Source organism: Neophocaena asiaeorientalis, unplaced genomic scaffold, assembly GCF_003031525.2.
Source record: "Neophocaena asiaeorientalis asiaeorientalis breed wild unplaced genomic scaffold, Neophocaena_asiaeorientalis_V1.1 scaffold45, whole genome shotgun sequence".
NCBI lineage: Eukaryota > Metazoa > Chordata > Mammalia > Artiodactyla > Phocoenidae > Neophocaena > Neophocaena asiaeorientalis.
In genome coordinates this window covers 11,532,847-11,551,553 of record NW_020174642.1, presented here as the reverse complement: position 1 = coordinate 11,551,553, position 18,707 = coordinate 11,532,847, and the positions used below count along the sequence as shown (strand labels likewise).

Genomic DNA, 18,707 nt, shown 5'->3' with positions numbered 1-18,707 from the left:
GACGCCCTGTAGCACATGGAGATGCCAGCACTACCTGGGCAGGGTGTGGGGGAGGGGCCTGGAGGCTCAGGAGGCGAAGAGTTCTAGCAGATTCACACGTGCGGTTGGAGAACCCGCCATCCGACTAGTGTTCTGAGGAAGGTCAGAGGTCCCCCCCACTCCACTAAGGCAGAGGGGACGCAGTAGCGTGGGGCACTGCCGTCGTGGAGAAGCTCAGGTGGCCGCCCTCCACGGCCAGTATGGTGGTCGAGGATGCTTCCACCAAACTCAGCTCCCTGGTGGCAGCGGGAACAGCCCCACAGGAAGGTCGCAGCCCAGGACCCTAAGATTCTGCAGTGATGCCATGCCTTCTGCATCAGAGAACTAAACGCTGTTTGCCAAGCGGGTCTTGGGTCCTGGTACATCCTGATGGCCTCAGCACGGGATGTCAGGTGTGATTGGAACCGTCCTTCCCAAGCTAGGTGCTCTCAAACCACTGGGTCATAGGATGGGCAGGGGCAGCAGCGTCTGTCCCAAGATGGAAATGGGACGTTTGGTATCAAGTCTGAGCACGAAGAAGTGACACAGACCGTGGTCCCGCCCCTCGTGTCACCTCTGTCACCCTGACACCTCCCTCTCAGCCACACCTTGCCCCTTGGGGGTGTCCCCTAAGTCCCAAGACGCTACTAGAGGGAGCATCCTGGGTCTGATTCATGAGTGGCTCAGCCTCGTATGATGGCGCCAAAGGAACATGCACAACGACTGCACCCCAGACCACGCAGGTGGCCCTGAAGACCAGTGGGCAGAGATCAGAGAGATCGCTGCGCCGTGCCTTTGGACAGAGGGAGGGGTAGCTTGAGGTGATGCCACGGGAGGACTTCTGGGCAGCGATGAATGGCTCGGCTCACTCACTACTCAGCTGCCTGGAAGCAGCAAAATCGGAAAACCAGATCCAGAAGGTTCGGGGGAAAGGCATCCATGGGATGCCTTAGGGAAAGTGGATTGGTCTAAGGGGGCGGCACAACACACGTGGATCTTTGTGTCCCGCCAACGTCCACAGAGAACATCCATCGCAGAGAAAAACCAGGTGGACAGATGGCTCATCGGGCCATCGGGCAGGTGTCAGCATCTCACTCACGGGCCACTGCACGGGACAGCTCGTGCCCCCGCTCTCCGAGGATGATGTGGCCGAATGTCCAGCCCGCCAGCAGAAGACTCTGATGCTGAGCCCATGACAGTGGCCTTTTTCCCAAGGCGCCCAACCAGCCAGTTGGGGGTAGATTGGTGACAGGAGACCTCCATCCACACTGGAGAGGGCAGTGAGTCATCATCACCAGAGGTGACATCAGCTCCAGCCAGGGGCTTGCTCCCCTGACCCCAGGGCCTGGGCCCGCACCGCTATCCAAGGGTTCTTGAAGTGCCGAGCTCACAGTCAGGAGACCTCACGCATCACAGCCTCAGATCGGGGACTCACTTCACAGCAGGAGAGCTGTGGCCACAGAGACCACTGCTGTGTCACTGGTTCCCCATCCCCCAGGGCAGCCAGCCCCAGAAAACGGCCTGCAGAGCCAAGGCTCAGCGACTGTGGGGGTAGGGCGTTAAGCTCCAGGACACGGTCTATGTATTTAGCCAAGAGCGGAATGTACAGTCATGTCTCCCCATAGCCAGACTCCCCAGTAATACGCCACTGGGGACCCACGGTGGAGGGTAGGGTTGGGTCCTCTCACCATCGATCCCAGAAACCCACTTGCAAAATGTGTGCTTCTCATCCCTGCGACCTTAGATCCTGTTGGACTAGAGGTTCTGGTTTGGGGGAAACGTGGAGGGTGCTCCATGGGGGATACACTAAGTACTGCACAGAAACAAAGCTACGGCCACCTCCGGTCACTTAGCGTTCCTCACGCATAATCAAAGAAAGGCGGTACCTTCCCAGAGAGCGGCCTGTCCCTGCATGTGCTGGGTGAGGACGGGTATTTCCAGAACTCAGGGACTCTGGGTCTTTTAGCCATTCGCGGTTTCGTGGGTACAAAATGTTTCAAGTGTTGAAAGAACAGCAAAAGCACGAGGCGGAAACGTGATACTATATGAAAAAGAGAAGTGTTTTTTCCCTTTTAAAAAACATAGTGATGAAAATGTAAATTTTAAGACTCGGTGGACAGTTTAGAGAGCAGATTAGATGCGGCTGCTGAGAGAATGTGCAAACCAACAGATGGACAGAAATGCCCCTGAGACCCAGAGGTGGTGCAGAGACCCAGAGGTGGAGCACGGGAAAGAGGGTCTGAGACCTGGCAATGGAAAAGCAGGTATAGCACACCTGGCTGGAGCTGCAGAGAGAAGGCGGGAGGGAATGCAACAGAGGCAATATGTGAAACACGATGATGGCTGAGAAATTTCTAGAACTGATAAAAGACTATATTCTCAGATGCAAGGGGCAAGTCAAATTTCAAGCCAGATAAAAATAAATTCACGCTCTGACATATTCTAGTGCCGCTACAGACAGCGAAGACAAAGAGCGGGGAGAATTTTAGATCAGACAGAGAGAAAGGACGGCTTAGCAACTGGTGGTGGTGGGGGAACGATAAGATCCTGTCCGCTGACCTCCCAGCAAGAGAAGTGGAAAATGTCTTAAAATACTGAGAGAAAGCAATGATGCCTTGTAATTACCACACAGCTAAAACTCCCATTTCAAAACCAGGATGAGATAAAGACATTTGCAGAAAAGCTAAAATTGAGACGTTTACTACAACCGGGCCCACTCAAGGAAGTTCCCAAAGGTTTGTTTCGAGGAGAATGAGCCCAGGGTGGGGTCCTAAGATGAAATAGGGCCGAGGACCCCAGAAGCTGCAGATGCGGGGAAATCCAGGCAAATGGGAACTCTCTGAAAATAGCAACAGTGACTTTGGGGGTAAAAACGAGAAAGACTGAGAGGCCCGCGTACCGAAAAAAAAAAAAAATATATATATATATATATCTATAAAGACACAGATAAGTTAAAAGGAAGGAAAAATTATACACTAGGCAAGAAAAGTAATATGTAGCTATATTAACATTAGATTCGATTTAGAGCAAAAAGCAGCTCACCAAGAAAATAATTGTAAATTCATAGGCACCAAGCAATAGAAAACAAAAATTGATAGAACTTCAAGGAGAAATGGACAATGCCAACTTTGTGTGGAATTTTAATATCCTTCTCTTCATGATAGATTATCAGGTAGAAATGAGCAAGGATATAGAAAATTGCAAAAATAAAAGTAGCGAGCTTGACTTGAGGGACACACATAAGACTCTACAGCCCAGAATGGGTACAAGAGGAGTGCATGATCTGTACGGAAAAATCATAAAACTTTATTGTAAGACGTGAAAGAGGATTATATGAGAGGAGGAACAGAATGTTCACACACAGGAAGAATCGATGTTGGAAACGGCCGTCCTCCCCAGTTAATCCAGCCTCATGTCAGGGAAAGTCCCAACAGGTTTTGTTGGTTTTTAAATAGAACTTAGGAGCTGATTCTAAAATCTGTGTGGAAGAATAAAGGTTGTTGAATAACCAAGAAAAATTTGAAGAATAAAAAACAAGGGCTTGCCTTACCAGATGCCTGGACTACTTGTGAAGCCACAGCCATCAGAAACACGGGGCCGGTGGGCCAACTGCATGAGATAAGGGCCCAGGAGCAGACCCCGCATGTCACGTCAGGAGGCCTGCGGTGACCCTGGGGGCCCTGCTGACCAGTGGGAAAGGGCAGGATCTTCAAATGGTCCTGGGGTGATCTGTTCCCCAGGCAGAAAACGTAAAATAAAATAGGTACCTACTTCTTTCTTTTTTTTTTTTTTTTTGCGGTACTCTCAACCACTGCGCCACAAGGGAAGTCCTAGGATACCTACTTCTATTTGCCATCCCCCAAATTCAGTTCCAGGTGGATTTCGGTTCAAAGCTAAACATTACAATTTTCAAAATAGAGTGTGAGAAAATCAGTTATGACTTCAGGAAGGGAACGGATTTCTTAGCAAGGCACACAGTGTCCCAAACCACAAAGGAAACGATGAACACATTCAGTTCCACTCAATGAAAAAAATTCTGTGCATCAAAAGACACGAAAATAAAGGGAAAAAACAAAGCAGAAATGAGAAGACTTTGGTAATGAATAACACCGCCAAGAAAACGAGTGCATCCGACTTATATAAAGAAAGTCCAGGAATCAATAAACAGAAGGCCAGCAACAAATTCGAAAAGGGACGGAAGTTACAACACTTCTGCAGAAGAAGCTCCCACAGCTAACACGCATGTGCTGGGGCTGGACTGCCGCCCCCCCCCAACCCAGTGGTCAGGGAGGCGTAGGCTGAACCACACGGGACCCCTCGCACCCCTGTAGGGGCAGCACTTACACTCGCCGTGGACCTGTGACCGCACACCCATGGGTGGGGGTTGGGAACAAAGGGAAGATCTGGGAAAGCAGGGCCTCCTTCCTCCTCGTTGTAGCCGTTCCAGCCCCAAACATGCGCCCGAGGCTCTCGCACCAGAACCAGAGCGCAGAGAAACGTGGACGGAAGATTCACTGCAGCCAAAAATGGTGCACCTGCGAGTCCAACAGGAAAATAGACTCTGACGTATCCACACAAAGAAGCATGATACGGCAGCAACGCTGGACCATGAGGACAGCAAAATGCAGGGTGAGCCCTCAGTGCGACCCCATCCCGCTCACCTGGGTGACGTCCTGAGAGCCATCCCGTGGAAGGCAGGGGCTGCAGGACCGGGATACCACGGCCCGGCCCCTCTAGCTCTGCCACCTACTGCGGCAGTGTTTCCTCCTGGTTTGATGGGACATTTGAGTTACCACGTGTGAAGCACCCAGAACACGGCCTGGCCCACGGATATCACCACGGATGGGCCTCCGGCTAGGATGCCAGGACGCCCGAGGCTGCATGGTTTGGGGACGGACACACGGGCATTCTTTTCACTATTCTTTCCATCTTTCTGTCTGTTTCAAACGCTTGGAAATTGATTGCCTGGTTGCTTTGCTGGGGGTGCTTCGTTTTCACTTCAGCTCTTTGTCCTTCCCAAAGTTCATCTTGGGGCTTCCCCCCCAGCTCCAGGCCTTTCGGGCGACTCATCACAGCCCTGGGAGAGTGAGAGCACAGGCCACGCGTGCTGCGGGGGACCTCCCCTGTAGTGCAGCGATGCCCCTTGGAAATTCCCCGCCTTCCCACTCTGCCGTGACCTTCCCAAGTTCCCTCTGGCAGCTTCTGTGCAGGTTGGCTTCCCTTTGCTCTCCAGCCCCGGTGACCCCGCTTCAGGGGCTCCGTGCCCCTATGGGCCACGCCAGGGGGCAGCTAGCAGGACGGCCCTTGTCCCCCAGCTCCTTCCGCAGGGTGGTGAGAACTGCAAAGACTCTGGGACCAACGGCTCTGTCCAAACCCCACTCTGAGCCTGACCCGGCTCTGCTGGCCCCTGCCTGTTCCAGCCCCGCCTGGCGATAGGCGGGGGCCCCCCAGAGCCCCTCTCAGAGCGGTTTCTCTAGCCGGCTTGTGATTACAAATCCTCCGCCCTTCACCTTCAGACGTAAACCTCCCCGCCCTGCGCCGCTGCCCTGAGGACCAGGGAGCAAACACTCAGGGCGCCCCACGCTCTCCCCTTCTCGTCCCGTCCCGTCCTGTCCCGGGGGAGGTCAGGGCCTACCCTCCGGGCCCCTCGCTCCAGGCGCAACACGGCCTCCTGTCCACAGGGTGCCTCCGGCACGTCCAGTTAGCTCGCCCAGGTGGCCTGGCCTCACGGCCCCAGCCCTGCCCTGTGCCCTTCCTTTGGGGCGCCCAGCCTTCCGGAGCCTCCTGCCTTGGCGTGGGGAGCAGGGCTCGGGTCTCCCTGGCTCTCCCCATCCCGCAGCAGCTGTCGCGGAAGAAGACCTGCCTTGGCCGCCTTTGAGTGATGACCGGCTACCACCGTGTCTGGGAGTGGCCCCCCTATTAACCCCTCCTGACTGGGTGGGCGGGTCTCTGTCTGCCTCCTGCTGGGACGGAGCCGATAGCACAGGCCTCTCCAGGCATGCCTGGCACGAGGCCAGCTCTCCTGCTTCTCTGGGTGCTGCAGGCCTGAGGGATCCGGGAGCCATTTGTTGGCTGAGACCCAAGGTCCGTCTCCCGGCCCCCTGCTTCCCCCAACCCTGGAGACCTGGATGTCCTGGCCGAGAGGCGTCCGCTCTGCTGGCTGCTGCCGTGTCCTGGGGGAGGGCGGCCTTCGACCTCCAGACTATAGTCCAGCGCCCGCCTGGGGTTGGGTAGCAGCCCTTTCTGGGACGAGCAGGAAGAATGCCCAATGATGCCGCGCGGGTCACTTACATCCTACAAGCGGAGGTCTCCCCGGGAGATTCCACGTGCTCATCTGTTAACACGTGGTTGTGACAGAGGGCGGAATTCACTCGTGCTAAGGACACTGGAAAAGGAACTGCAAAAGGTCTAAGTGGGGGGGGCTTCCCTGGCGGTCCAGTGGTTAGGACTCTGTGCTCTCGCTGCCGAGGGCGTGGGTTCAGTCCCATCGGGGAACTAAGATCCCACGCGGTGCAGCCAAAAAAAAAAAATCCAAGTGGGAACAGCGTTCAGGACAGTAAAATGAGTTTCCCTCCTTGGGGACAGAGCGTGGGAACAACAGAAGGGTCAGCCGCACTCCGGATGGCCCTGCGCAGGGCTGGACTCTGCGGCGCGCCTGCCGTGCGGGCTGGCAGGGACGGCACGTCTGTGCTTTCACCTCCACCCCCAGCAGCTCTGCGGGTCATCGGGTCCCGGAGAGTGTGCAGCAAACCGAGCCACCACGAAGAAACGCTTCTCCTTACGCTTGTCCTGACTCAGCGCCGTTGGGGCGCCAAGGACACTGGCGATGTGCGGGGTGTCCCAGGGGAACAGCGGGGCTGAGGAGGGGCGTCTGGACTACGTGTCTCCCACGCCCAAGGGCGGGCGCCTCTCCAAACCCAGAGTCCTGCGTGACCCCAGGGGCAGCCCCATGCCGGACGCACCCCCCCAAACCCTGAGCCTCCCCAGGGCCCATAGCGCCCACCTCCTTCTGCACCAAATCTTTCCCTGGAGAAGGAGCTGATGCAGGCTGGCCCCAAACCCTATTTTCTGTTTGGAGCCACAGAAAACAGGGTTGAGCGGGAGGGGTGGCCGACAGCGCTTACCTGCCCGGCGGACTTTGGGCACTGCAGGTCCACCCTGAGCCCAGGAGCACAGCTCCGTGTTGTGTCCGGATGGCACAGTCCCAGGGGGGCGGCCACCGCCCTGCCTTCCAAGGCCTTGGGCTGGCCCAGTGGGTCAGCTTTCTTACAAAGTCCCGGGCAGGTGGGACCGACCGTTTCATCAGACATCAGCGGAATCCTTTACCGGTAAGTGGTGATGTTTTAGCACAGTCTGCGGGGCAACCATGTCCCAGAGGTCTTCTGGTCCTGAGCCATGACTGAGGAGCTTGGGGTGGGGGGAGCCAGAGGACCCCTGGGGCAGGCCAGCAGCACCTTCTCAGACAGTGCACCCCTGCCCCGCGGCTCCTGGCCTCTCAGTACTTGGAGTCCCTCCGCGTCTCTGACCCCTGGCAGGATGTCGGGGCTCCTGTAGGTGGACCATCGCCACCACCTGGTGGATCTGGAGCCCAGAGCACGCAACATCGCCCCCTTCCTCTGAGCTGTCACAGGACAATTCCATCTCCCCACTGTGGGTTCAGCCTTTGCGGAGCACCTTCAGACCTGCTGCTGGGCGGCCACTTGGACCGGGCTGTGCTCTCAGGCTCCACGCTGGGAGAAGACACGGGAGGGGGAGCCCCCAGCGCAGGCCTGGGGTGTCATCCCATTTCCTAGTGGGGCTGTTCCTGTATGACCACCCCAAGCTCTCCCCTCGCTGTCTGGGCTGTGTGTGGCCCTGTGTGTGTGCGTGTGTGTGTGCCAATACACGCGTGTATGGGGGGGGCGCCTGTACGCACGTGCTGGTCCTCGCATGCTCTGAACTCAGGATACATTTTTAAAGCTACATCGTGGGTAGACGTGTGCGCGCCAGGAGCGCCGGTCCCAGCCCGGCTTTCCCAGGTCTCAGGGCAGACGTGGGCCCATCCGCACTGCCGGCACTGGCCCCAGAGCAGAAAAGCACATACTCAGGGGCCGTTCCCAGAGCAGAAGTGACACCATGGTTCTTTTAGCTCGATTTATTTTCACAAGACAGACAAATCAGACCCTGGACTAGCTCTTGGTTCTGACAAGAGTTCCTTTCTTTATAAAGAAAAAGCGTTCCTGGGTTTTCTCCACAGAATGCATTTGTTTTTACAAAAAAATAGTTTTTGATATATACATGCCTACTTTGGAAACCTTTAGTCCTGGATGGCTTTTAAGACCCGTTTTTAGGCAGAGGGTCACTTAGCATGCTTTATGCACCAACTGAATTTTCTCCCTTGTTTCCGCCTGACGATTGCTCTCCTTCTCGATTTCCCTTCCGAAAGCAACTGACATGAAATGGAAAGGCTCAGAAAGTGTCCTCACGACAGCCTCGGAGAAACAGTTCCAGCCTCGGGAGGGTCTGTTCAGGCGAGGACCCCGCGGGCCAGGATGTGCCTGGAGGGCCTTTCCTTCCCTGGGAAAACCCTCCGCAGACCAGAAGCAAAGGGACAGAAGGAGGCAGTCAGTCACTTTTTCTTGTAGCGGGGTTATTTTATCCCCCCCTTTCACAGCAGCAATTTTAATCAACAAGTATGACGCCCACAGCATTTTATCTAGAAAATACTGCCACTCAGGCAGGCTCAAGCACGCCTGCGTACAAAGTGACCTTCGCAAGCGCACGGCAAATGCAGCCAGTTTTTCGGGATACAGGCTTTTAGAGTCGAAGTTATAGCTCCCCCCACTCCCTCCCCCCACAAGCTCCCACAGACCAAAAATACCGCTCTCCTCAACTACACAAAGCTGTAGCAAATTTGTAAAAATGAAGTGTACAAAAGGAAGCATCCATATAATACATTTGCACCCTGTATACAATGTATCACCCTTTGAAGCCGGCCAACGGTCAGGTGCGGCAGAGGGTCGATAATAGAAAAAGAACCCCAACATCTGTCCCACACATTTGAGTCGATGGTTGGTGTGATTTTCCAGAGAGACATTTTCATTTACAGCTACAGCACTTGCTGACGACCCTTACGATTAAGAAGCCGGTGAGTTTCCTGGCGTTTAGGCAAGTACTATTTGATTGTCACCACGTACAATTCTGAGACAATAAATACAAGTAGATCAGATGCATTTCTTCATGGTATCAAGTAACTCCAGTTTAATACAATTTAGTGCATGTCAGCATCTCGTTCACAGTTCAACTTCTGTCCAAAATACTTTTGCAACAAAAAGTTAAGAAACGGAAAAGTTTATGGGAAAAGAAAACTCCAAGTGAACTTGTCATCACAAAGCTTAAAACTTTAAAGCGATTCAATTGTCTTTGAAAAGAACACGCGGCTGCTGCCAGGTGTCAGCCACCCTGTGATTTCCTGGGCTCCCTGAAGCGCTATTTCCAGAGCGTTTTGTGGGAAACGCCACCATTGCCACCGAGTGAGCTAGTGGCTGAGGCTTGCAGCGAACTTAATTCACGTGTCCACCCCTTCCATCAAGTGGAGTGCAGTGTGACATCTCCTACCCAAAACACGTCCCTGCATTTTTGTGTCCTGGCCCTGATACGCAAGGATGCAGAACCCGCATGTACATCTGCGCACACCCGGCAGCACCACTCACCTCGTGGGACCGAGTCAGGGCCGTGGCCGGGGTGTGGCCGGCGCCATGGGCCACGCCCAGGTGCTGGGGAGGCTTGCCTTTGCTTTGGGAGCTAACTTGCTAGAGAGAGGGGCAGGCACGTGGGCCGGGGACATGCTGTCTCCAGACGGAAGGCAGGTAGGCACGTCAGGCCCATGGTTTTAACTTTTAACCCTAAGCCCGGTTACACTGCAGAGGGTTGAAAGCCACGTGGCACCACTGCCCGGTGTGTCGCATGCCGGGGCTGCATGCAGCTGTGGGTGAGAAATTTGCAGCACGAGTTCACACACAGGGTCGGACAATTCAGCTGACAATCAGTTGGGCTGAGAAGATTCTATCTGGCTTGTCTACAGGTGTCTTGGGCAGAGACAAAGCAACATGCAGAGAGATACTTATTCTTCACCCCCAATCTGACACAAATGGGGGTCCCATGGGCGCGGACAGCTTGGAGACGGCTCTGGGCCTACACGTGACTGCATGCACCGCTTTCTCCCCAGAGCGATTTCGGTGCTCAGTAACTAGTGTGACAAAGAGCGTGTGCGCACGGGGGGGGCGGGGCAAACGTGGTGCAGACTCCAAACTGACTGGCGATCATGCCTGCATTGCCTTTGCAAGAAAGTTCTGTTCACGCTGCTGATTTGTGTCATTGCTGAGTGGTTTGTGTAGAGACCACTCTTCAGCCTGACTCTGTGCTTCTCAGGCAGGGGCTGTGGACAGACAGGGCCATGCATCCCGTACGCCGTCACCAAAGACCGGATGACCGGCATCACTTCTTTCTTTGGGGTTAAAACTCTTGTCAGTGGTCTCCCCGACCAGGTAAGCCTTTCCCCAGCGTCTGCTCACCTGCAGGAGTGAGGCCATCTCTGCTCAGTGCTGTCACAAAGACCCCGAGAGGGACCAGAAAGCCCCCAGGTGCTGGTAGCTGTCACAAGGTCACCATGAAATGCCACAGGCACCCTAGAAGCCCCCTGGAACTTCCCAGAGGGGACTGCTGGACACACGGGGAGGGCCCAGAAGCCAAACTCTACTCGCCAGGCTGCACCAGGATACGTGTGCAGGTGACAAAAGACATGGCACCGGGACCTGAGCTGAGAAACACGCCGGCCAGCAGCACCCGGGCTCAGAACTCAGCCTGTCGGGCACTTGTGGGAGGGGCCCAAGGCCTGGGGCCCCGCCCTTTGTATATCTCCAGTGGGAGGGGGGCTGGCCCTGGAGGCTGCCCCTACAGAGAGGTCAGCAGACCCCTTCCCTGCAGAGAGGTCAGCAAACACCACAGAAATTCCTTGCCCCGCCCAACCCAGGGCCTAGCGTGTAGGCTTCCAACGACTTCAATCTAGAGCACACCCTCCCCGACCAAGACGAGCACGACTGTCCCAACATTCAGCCTGAATCTGGACAACGGTAACATCAGGAACAAAAGGGGGTAAAGGAAAAGAAATAAGAAAAACACTGTTCTGAGATTTATTAATTTTAAAAATGAAAGGAGCCTCCCCCTTCCCTTCTGAAGTGCGTGAAAAGCAAAATCCACCCCTCCAAAAAAAAAAAAAAAAACCCAAACATTCATGGTGTAGTTTTTATTGCTCTCAGAGGGCTTGGTATTCAAATGCACAAGCTAATCTTTGTTAAATCAGAAGGAAGTCACTGAGATTTAAAACCTACACGTGGTCTCAATCTCCATTCATCTAGGAGTCTTCACAGCTCATTGCTGACTCAATATAGAATTTACACATTGTGTATTAATTTCAAGGGGAGGGAACTTAGCTGGGAAGCAAGAACCATTAATTCAATGGTAAAAGATCTAAATTTGCATTTTCCAGGTAATATGCCTTCACAGTAGTACCCTTCAACTTTTTCCTTTAAGATTTTTAGGGATTAGTGAATTAGCAAATGACATAAACACACAGACAGACGAGCGTACACTGTGTGAAGAAAAGTAAGCTCTAAGGTAGCCGCTCACCGCAGCCCCCCTGCTCGGTGCGGCTCCAAGGGAAGGGGCAGACGTGCTTTGTGGCAGAGGGAAGCTCTCTTCTGAGAAAGCACTTCAAAGCTGTCTTTCAACCTCATGAGGACCTGTGTGCATTCACTACCACTCATGAGCGAGCCCAGAACTGCGACTCGCTTCCCTGTGACCTTGGTCCCTTCACCAAGGTTACCATGCACAATTCAGTAGTGTCATTATGAAGGGTATATGCTGCTTCCATAAGTCTCCCCAGAATGCATACTTAGGGCCAATGCATTTTTCCAGTTTAGTTTATAATGTTTTCCATGCCTCTTTCTTCCATCTTTTCCCCTAGAAAATTCAACCTGCCTCTATCCTGAACGCTGGTTACAGTATTATCAGAGATAACACCCATTATTTTTCTTTCCCTTGCTAAAAAAGATGAGGGGAATGTGACTTAAAAAAACCAAGTTGAACGTTTAAGACGAAAGTCCGATGCAGGCAGGGTGACGGTGGAATGGCCTGGCGGAGTGCGGGGCTGCAGCGGGAGCGGGGAGGGCGTCCCAGTCCCCCCACTCTGCCCAGCAGCCCGGCCAGGCCATCGGCCAAACGCGCACGAAATACCTCCCTCTGAGGAAGAAACGGCTCCCACCAGGGCAGCAGGCTGAAGGGGACGAGGTCAGGGCACTCCGGTCACCCTCCCCCAGGACAAGTGCATCTGCTCGGAAGGGGGGTGGCAGCGGAGGGGAAGGCTCACCACCTCCAGCTTCCATCAGGAAGTTGAGAGCCATCAACAGATCAACTGTGAAAATAAAATCTCTAAAAGCTCCGTGTTAACAGTCTCCTTTAGAAGACAGGGTGATGGTGACACTGCCTTTTCAAAAATCCAACGGTCCTGCGGGCTGCGGGCGGAGGTCTCCCCGGCACACAGCGCCTCCGGCTCCGGCCGGCTGGGGAGGGGGCCGCCCTGCACCCGGCGGGGTGACCGGGTGGGACAGAGGAGCTGAGCTCCAGGCACGGGAAGGACTCGACATCTCACCGCGTTCTCGGGCTCCACTCGCTTTAAAACCGATTTAAGGTGTGTCAGGCAGGCTTAGGTGGGAAGCGCGAGGACGCTCCGGAAACGACCGGGGGGCGTGTCCCGCCGCCAGCCCCACCCAGTGTGCTTGTCGCCGAGGGGACGTCCCCAAGCCCCGCCCCCATCGCCTGGAATCGAGGTGCCAGCAGGTCGGGACCAGCGGGTGCTCTGGGGACGCCGGGACCCGCGCACACCGTCCCCAGGGCGACGGGGGAAGAGAGTTTGCAGGGAGAACAGGGGAGGAGGCGAGGGGCAGGGGGAAACTCCCGAGATAACGGATAAAAACCAAAAACTGGATCTAAGTGTGAGAAGAGAAAGCATCCAAAAGCTCCCTGTCAGGCAGAGCTCTAGAGAGACGGCAGCGGTGACACCCGTTGTCCCGGGAGCGGGTCCCCCGGGCCGCTCTGCCGGCAGCGGACGCGCAGGTGCGAGGCTGGCATCTGTCTCCATCCGCAGGTCTTCCGACTGCTTTGCTCTTGGCTCAAGTTTTATTGGTCAATATTAGTCACCAGTTAATAAGAAAAATAGTTTCTAAGTGTCTTTTCTTCCCACCCCCCGCTCTGTGTGTGTTGTTCTGTTTTTAATTGAGTTAATTGGATCCCACGGTCAGGTGTATGTGTGTTCAATCACAGCCGTTAATTATTCCTTTTTCTTAAATTCTTGGTTTCCATAGCTGGAGCCTTTCTCTATTTCAGTCACTCCTATCAGTCGGCGGACTCCAAAGGAAGCTTTAAAATAGGAAACAGGTGAGGTTAGGCTGATTGATGGCAAGCTGGAAAAATCGTCATGGGGGCGGGCGGACCTTCGGCCTCAGACTTCCCTTGGGGGGGGCAGGCCGGCCTTCTCCCCTCCTCTGCCCCTCCCTGCCCTGCCCACTCAGCCTGTCCCGGGAGGCGGCCAGCTCTGCTCCCCCACCAGCCCGGGGTGGGGGGTGTGTGCGCCCGCTGCGGGGTGCAGTTCTCAGCCAGGGCTGAGGGCCGTAGTGCCCAGCCAGGTGCCCGACAGACCAGGTGCCCAGCAGTGCACTCAGGGCCGCAGGGCCTCGAAAGTGTCCCGGGAACCTCAGCCCATCACACCAGCCCACGCCCCTAACTGCCCGAGCTCAAACCGGTGGCCCAGGCCCTCCCCACACAGCTCTTAGAAGGAGATGCCAGGCGGGCGGGTGGCCGGCCAGCTTTCTGGACAGATGGCCCTGGAATCTGGCTGTGGCCTTCACGGCCCTGTGGTTCAGTGGCCAGAGCAGCTCTCTGAGGCCGGCAAGGCTCAGGTTGCATCCTGGCTCCCAGGTGACCATCTCCAGGCCTGGGCGCCGCAGCCGGCACATGGAAGACTCCCAACCTCAAGCCGCGCCATCACGCCCGTTCATTACCTGCCCCGACAAACCCCAGGAACGTCAGGATCAGAAGAGGAGACCCACTGGCAAAGACGCCTAAGACAAAACTGAAGAGAGGAGACAGGAGAAGTGTGGCCCAGAAGAGGAAGTTCAGGAGTGTCCACGGCCGCCGGGCGGGTTTGAACTGCTCCCCCGGAAACACGCCCTTCTGGTTATACATCTCCTGCAGCGCATCCTGAAACAGTCGACCAGTGTGCTGTTGTTACAACCCCACAGTGAAAAGTGACTCGACCTATAAATAAAGTGGACGGGCCGTGCAGGCTGCGGGTGGGAAATGCAGTTCGCATGACCTTCGTGGAGAACCTCGGTGGCCTGTACCGAAAGCTTGAAAAATACAAACCCTTCCACAGGGCAACTTTCCCAGGAAAATTATCAGCCGGTGCCTGGTGCGCGACACGCACCTTCAACACCCAGGACTGCGGTGTCGGCCGGCCCCTCACTGTCTCCTGTGACATCTCCAGGGCGAGGGTGGCGGCCACCACCTGCTGGGAGTCCAGCGGCCTGGCGTCACCCCCCGCTGGTTTTGTCACCCACAGAAAGCTATTTAACCTCTCCTTCCTCCGTGTCCTGGTGGCTAATGATGGGAGGACAGAGGACCGGGTGAGGACATGAGAGCACCCTCAACAGGGAAACGGGACACACGCTCAACACCGAGCACCAGCTGCCGGAGAAACTGCGACGCTGACATAGATTTCTCTGTGGCCACGACACGTCACATGCTAACCAGGAGATACACTCACGATAGTTTGTTTTCTGAAAGAAGTTAAGTGCCACACAATTCCTCTTAAGTAAAAATACATACGCCTATATATTTGTCTAGGACGGAGTCTGGAAAGATGCACACCCACACCATCTGAGTTACCCGGGGGAGTAAATCTCACCTGTCCTCGTTTTTTTTCTGTTTTATTTTCTGCATTTAGCTTTCTACAGCTGTGTTGTGTATTACATAAAAACAGGGCAGGGGCATTAACAAACACCCAGCCTCGCAGCCTCTTCCGGCTTGTGGTCAGGCACCAACTGTCCCTGCTGGTCGACGGGGCACGGGGCGGGCACCACAGGTCCTGTGCGGTCAGGAGCCACTGCGACCCTTATGCCCGTGTGTACCCTCCGGGCGACCACATGAGCGCCCACCAGAAGGCCCTCCCCTGTGCAGCCCCAGAACGTCTTCAAGCCCGCTCTTTTTAGCAGGGGCGCCCTGGGGCTCTCGGCGAGCTCACGGGTCAGGTGAACCAGGCCCGGAGGCCACCCAGAGACAAGAAGGCAGGACCTAGCCCCGCAGGAGAGTCCACTGTGCTTACAGATTTGCACCAAGTTTGTGACAGGCCTTTTGATCACCTGAATAAAACACACACACACCCCTGCTCTCCTGAGGAGGGACCTGCCACACACACTGCTGCTTGTGTCACTCAGACATCACGTCCCTTCTCCTCACCCTGGCGCCTCGCTCCACCAAGCTCCTCCTTCCTCTTTCTAACCTCTGGTGAACATGCTTATTGTGGAACTTTAGAGAAACTGACCCCACCTAAACCATCAACACCTCCAGCCTCCCTCACCGTTTTCCAGTCCCTCCCTCGCCCCAGCCCCCGGGCGCTCCAGGCCCTCTGTCATTACAGGCCCCTTTCCTTCACCGACCCCGCCTGGTGAGCACAGCAAGCGTGGGGGAGCATGGGGGGGGCAGAGGCCGGGAGACCTGGGGACAGTTCCACCCAGAGGATAGTCACCTCCTCCTCAGGGCCTTAGTTCCCACATCTGCAAAATGGGGAAACTGTCTGGAATGACCTTCAAGGCCCTTTGGTGACACCGAGGTCTGTTTCCACGTTACGGCCGGAGCTCACTGGTAAGTGACCAGAGGCGTCAGTGTCTCCGGAAACACGTGTGTTACGGCAGGACCAAAGCACCCAGTTCGGCTGCTTCAGGGTCTGCATATTCCCTGGCAGGGGGCAGTGGGGCCGAAGGCGGTGCAGACCCCCTACTCACAAGACGGGGAGAAAGGGCTTCTCGTGCTCGGCTGGGGACATAACGGGCAGGCTCTTTGAAGCACAACTTAGAGACATTTCACAAGGGACCAGAGCCTCCTACCACCAGTCACAGCGTTAACATCTGGCAGAAATGCTCCCACATGTGCCCTGCTGCGTGGGGAACAGCAGAAAGTTCATAAATAGTTCATAAATGTTCACAGGTAGGAAGACGACTAGCCAAAACGGGGCGTCATCACATGGGAAACACACGCGGTGGAGCACAGCATCTAAAGGGGTGAATTAAAGCTATGTCAACGCTGAAAGATGTAACGAACAATGGTCACTAAAAACAGAATAAATGGGAGAACGTGACACACAGTGTGGTCCCTGATGCAAATTACAATATAAGTGACATGAAAAGCGATAAAAAATGTGTATGTTTCAATAGTATGGAAAAACATAGCAAATAATAGAAAATACCCAAATAAATCAGTTGTGTCTCTTGCTGTATTTGCAGCAGGTTGTTTTAGAAAGTAACCCTTAGAGATGAAGACAAGGCCTGTGGTCCGATCCCCGCCGGGAGCCATCACACTTCAGCGGGCGGTCTCCATCCCCAGGAAGGGCTTACACCTGCAGCCCCGTGCTCGGGTACCTCTACGATAATGCATGGTACGGCGCCCGCGCCTGGTCATTTTCTGTGAATAGCGTCACACTGTATGCCTATTGCAATCTGCTTTTCTTTACGCCTACTTTCTCAAGATTCATTTAGATTGATAACGTGCAGTTGGTTCATTTAACTGAACCACAGGTAAATGAATACACACATAATGTATCCACTTCCTAATAATGCACTTCTGGGTTATCTCTCATTTCCTGCTAAACAAATACTGTTGATTGCAAATGTCACTCTTTGTAAGAGTTTCAAACTTTTTTAAAAAAAATATTTCTTTATTTGGCTGCGTCGGGCCTTAGCTGTGACACGTGGGATCTTTCGTTGCGGCGCACAGGCTTCTCTCTACTTGTGGCGCATGTGCTCCAGAGCGCCGTGGCCTCAGTAGTTGCAGCACACGGGCTTAGTTGCCCCGCAGTATGTGGGATCTTAGTTCCCCGACCAGGGATCGAACCCACGTCCCCTGCATTGGAAGGTGGATTCTTAACCACTGGACCACCAGGGAAGTCCCTTCAAACTTTTAAAACTTGACCCTGATCCAGAGATGCATGGTCTTCTGCTGCCTCGTGCATACAACGTCTTCTGCGCATCCGCCAGGTGACGCACACACACTCCAGTCCTTTTTATTTAGGTCTCCTTTTCTTCTGGAGAGGTCTATTGTTCTTGGAAATCACACAATTCATCCAAGTTTTCAAATGCAGGAGCATAAAGTTGTCATACTGCTCTCATACTACTTTCACTCCTTGCTCTTTGGTTGTGTCACGTTTTTGTTCCCATTAATGCCGGCACTCTTGTTTAGTTGGTCTTGCCCAAGGCTTTCTATTTTATTAATATTTTTGAAGAAAAGCTTTTGGTGCAGTAGATTCACTCTTTTGTAGCTTTGCTTTGTGCTTAAATAATTTATGCTATTTTTATTGTCTTTGTTCTCTCTCTGGGTTTACTCTATCTTGTGTATGTTTGTATAATGTATATGTGTGCATATGTCTACACACATATATGTACATTATATACATTCTTTTTATCTATCCAATTCCAGACTTGGGTTTCTTGAAGCTGACGAAACCCATGTTCATCAATTCTAGAAGTTTTTTTTGTTTTGTTTTGTTTTTTTGCGGTACACGGGCCTCTCACTGTTGTGGCCTCTCCCGTTGCGGAGCACAGGCTCCGGACGCGCAGGCTCAGCGGCCATGGCTCACGGGCCCAGCCGCTCCGCGGCATGTGGGATCTTCCTGGACCGGGGCACGAACCCGTGTCCCCTGCATCGGCAGGCGGACTCTCAACCACTGCGCCACCAGGGGAGCCCCAATTTTAGAAGTATTATGGTGATCTCTGACAACTGCTCTTCACCATTCTTCCCACCTTCTCCTCTGGACTCCCTGTTATACTCTGGACCTCTGCTTATCCCCTGGATCTTTTAAACTTCCTTTTTACATTTTCTCTTCCTCTGTGCTGCATTCTGAGTAACGTCCTCAAAACCTGCCAGCTCACTAATTATCTCTCAGCTGTGTCTCATCTGTTAACTAAGATTTTGCCGTCAGTTAGTAGATTTCCATGCCTACACATTTTACCTGGTTTTTCTCAAATCTGTCTCATTTTTTAATCGGTCTTGTTCTTCTGTTTTCAGTCCCTTCTTTTTTGCTTAATCATTTCATACATACTGATTTGAGTCTCCCTGGCAGTTCCATTAGCTGAAGTTTCGGGAGGGTTTAATTTATCTGTTTGTCTGTTGTACTCGCCCATCGTGGATTCTGGTTATGAGTGCCTCTCCAGCAGAATTTTTCTGAAGAAATCTCGGGCAGCTTAGGTTTGGAGTCATGTTCTTCTAGTTTTCCACGTGCTTTTCTCAGGGGCTCTAGAGAGATTCACCTAAAACCACTTCTTATGCGGATCCTCTGAGCTCTGCTGTTAGTATGAATTCAACCCCCACAGCTGCGTGAGGAC

General features: G+C 54.0%; 2 protein-coding genes across 9 annotated transcripts in view; both read right to left on the bottom strand.

The window, feature by feature from the left end:
• Positions 1–7,991, bottom strand: part of TRAPPC10 (trafficking protein particle complex subunit 10) — a 113,626-nt gene extending 105,635 nt beyond the window's left edge. For all 5 annotated transcript variants that reach the window (XR_003004962.1, XM_024758157.1, XM_024758159.1 and 2 more), the window contains exon 1: positions 3,569–7,991. Coding sequence is in view for 4 of the 5 variants with exons in the window: in XM_024758157.1 (XP_024613925.1) it covers positions 3,569–3,602 (34 nt within the window). In the remaining variant the exon portion in view is untranslated. The remainder of the gene's footprint in view (positions 1–3,568) is intronic.
• Positions 7,992–8,137: 146 nt separating this feature from the next.
• Positions 8,138–18,707, bottom strand: part of AGPAT3 (1-acylglycerol-3-phosphate O-acyltransferase 3) — a 71,210-nt gene continuing 60,640 nt past the window's right edge. For all 4 annotated transcript variants that reach the window (XM_024758162.1, XM_024758163.1, XM_024758165.1 and 1 more), the window contains 2 exons: positions 14,115–14,313; positions 8,138–13,473 (listed from right to left, as the gene is read on the bottom strand). In XM_024758162.1, the coding sequence (XP_024613930.1) occupies positions 13,385–13,473; positions 14,115–14,313 (288 nt within the window). In that variant the 3' untranslated portion in view covers positions 8,138–13,384. The remainder of the gene's footprint in view (positions 13,474–14,114; positions 14,314–18,707) is intronic.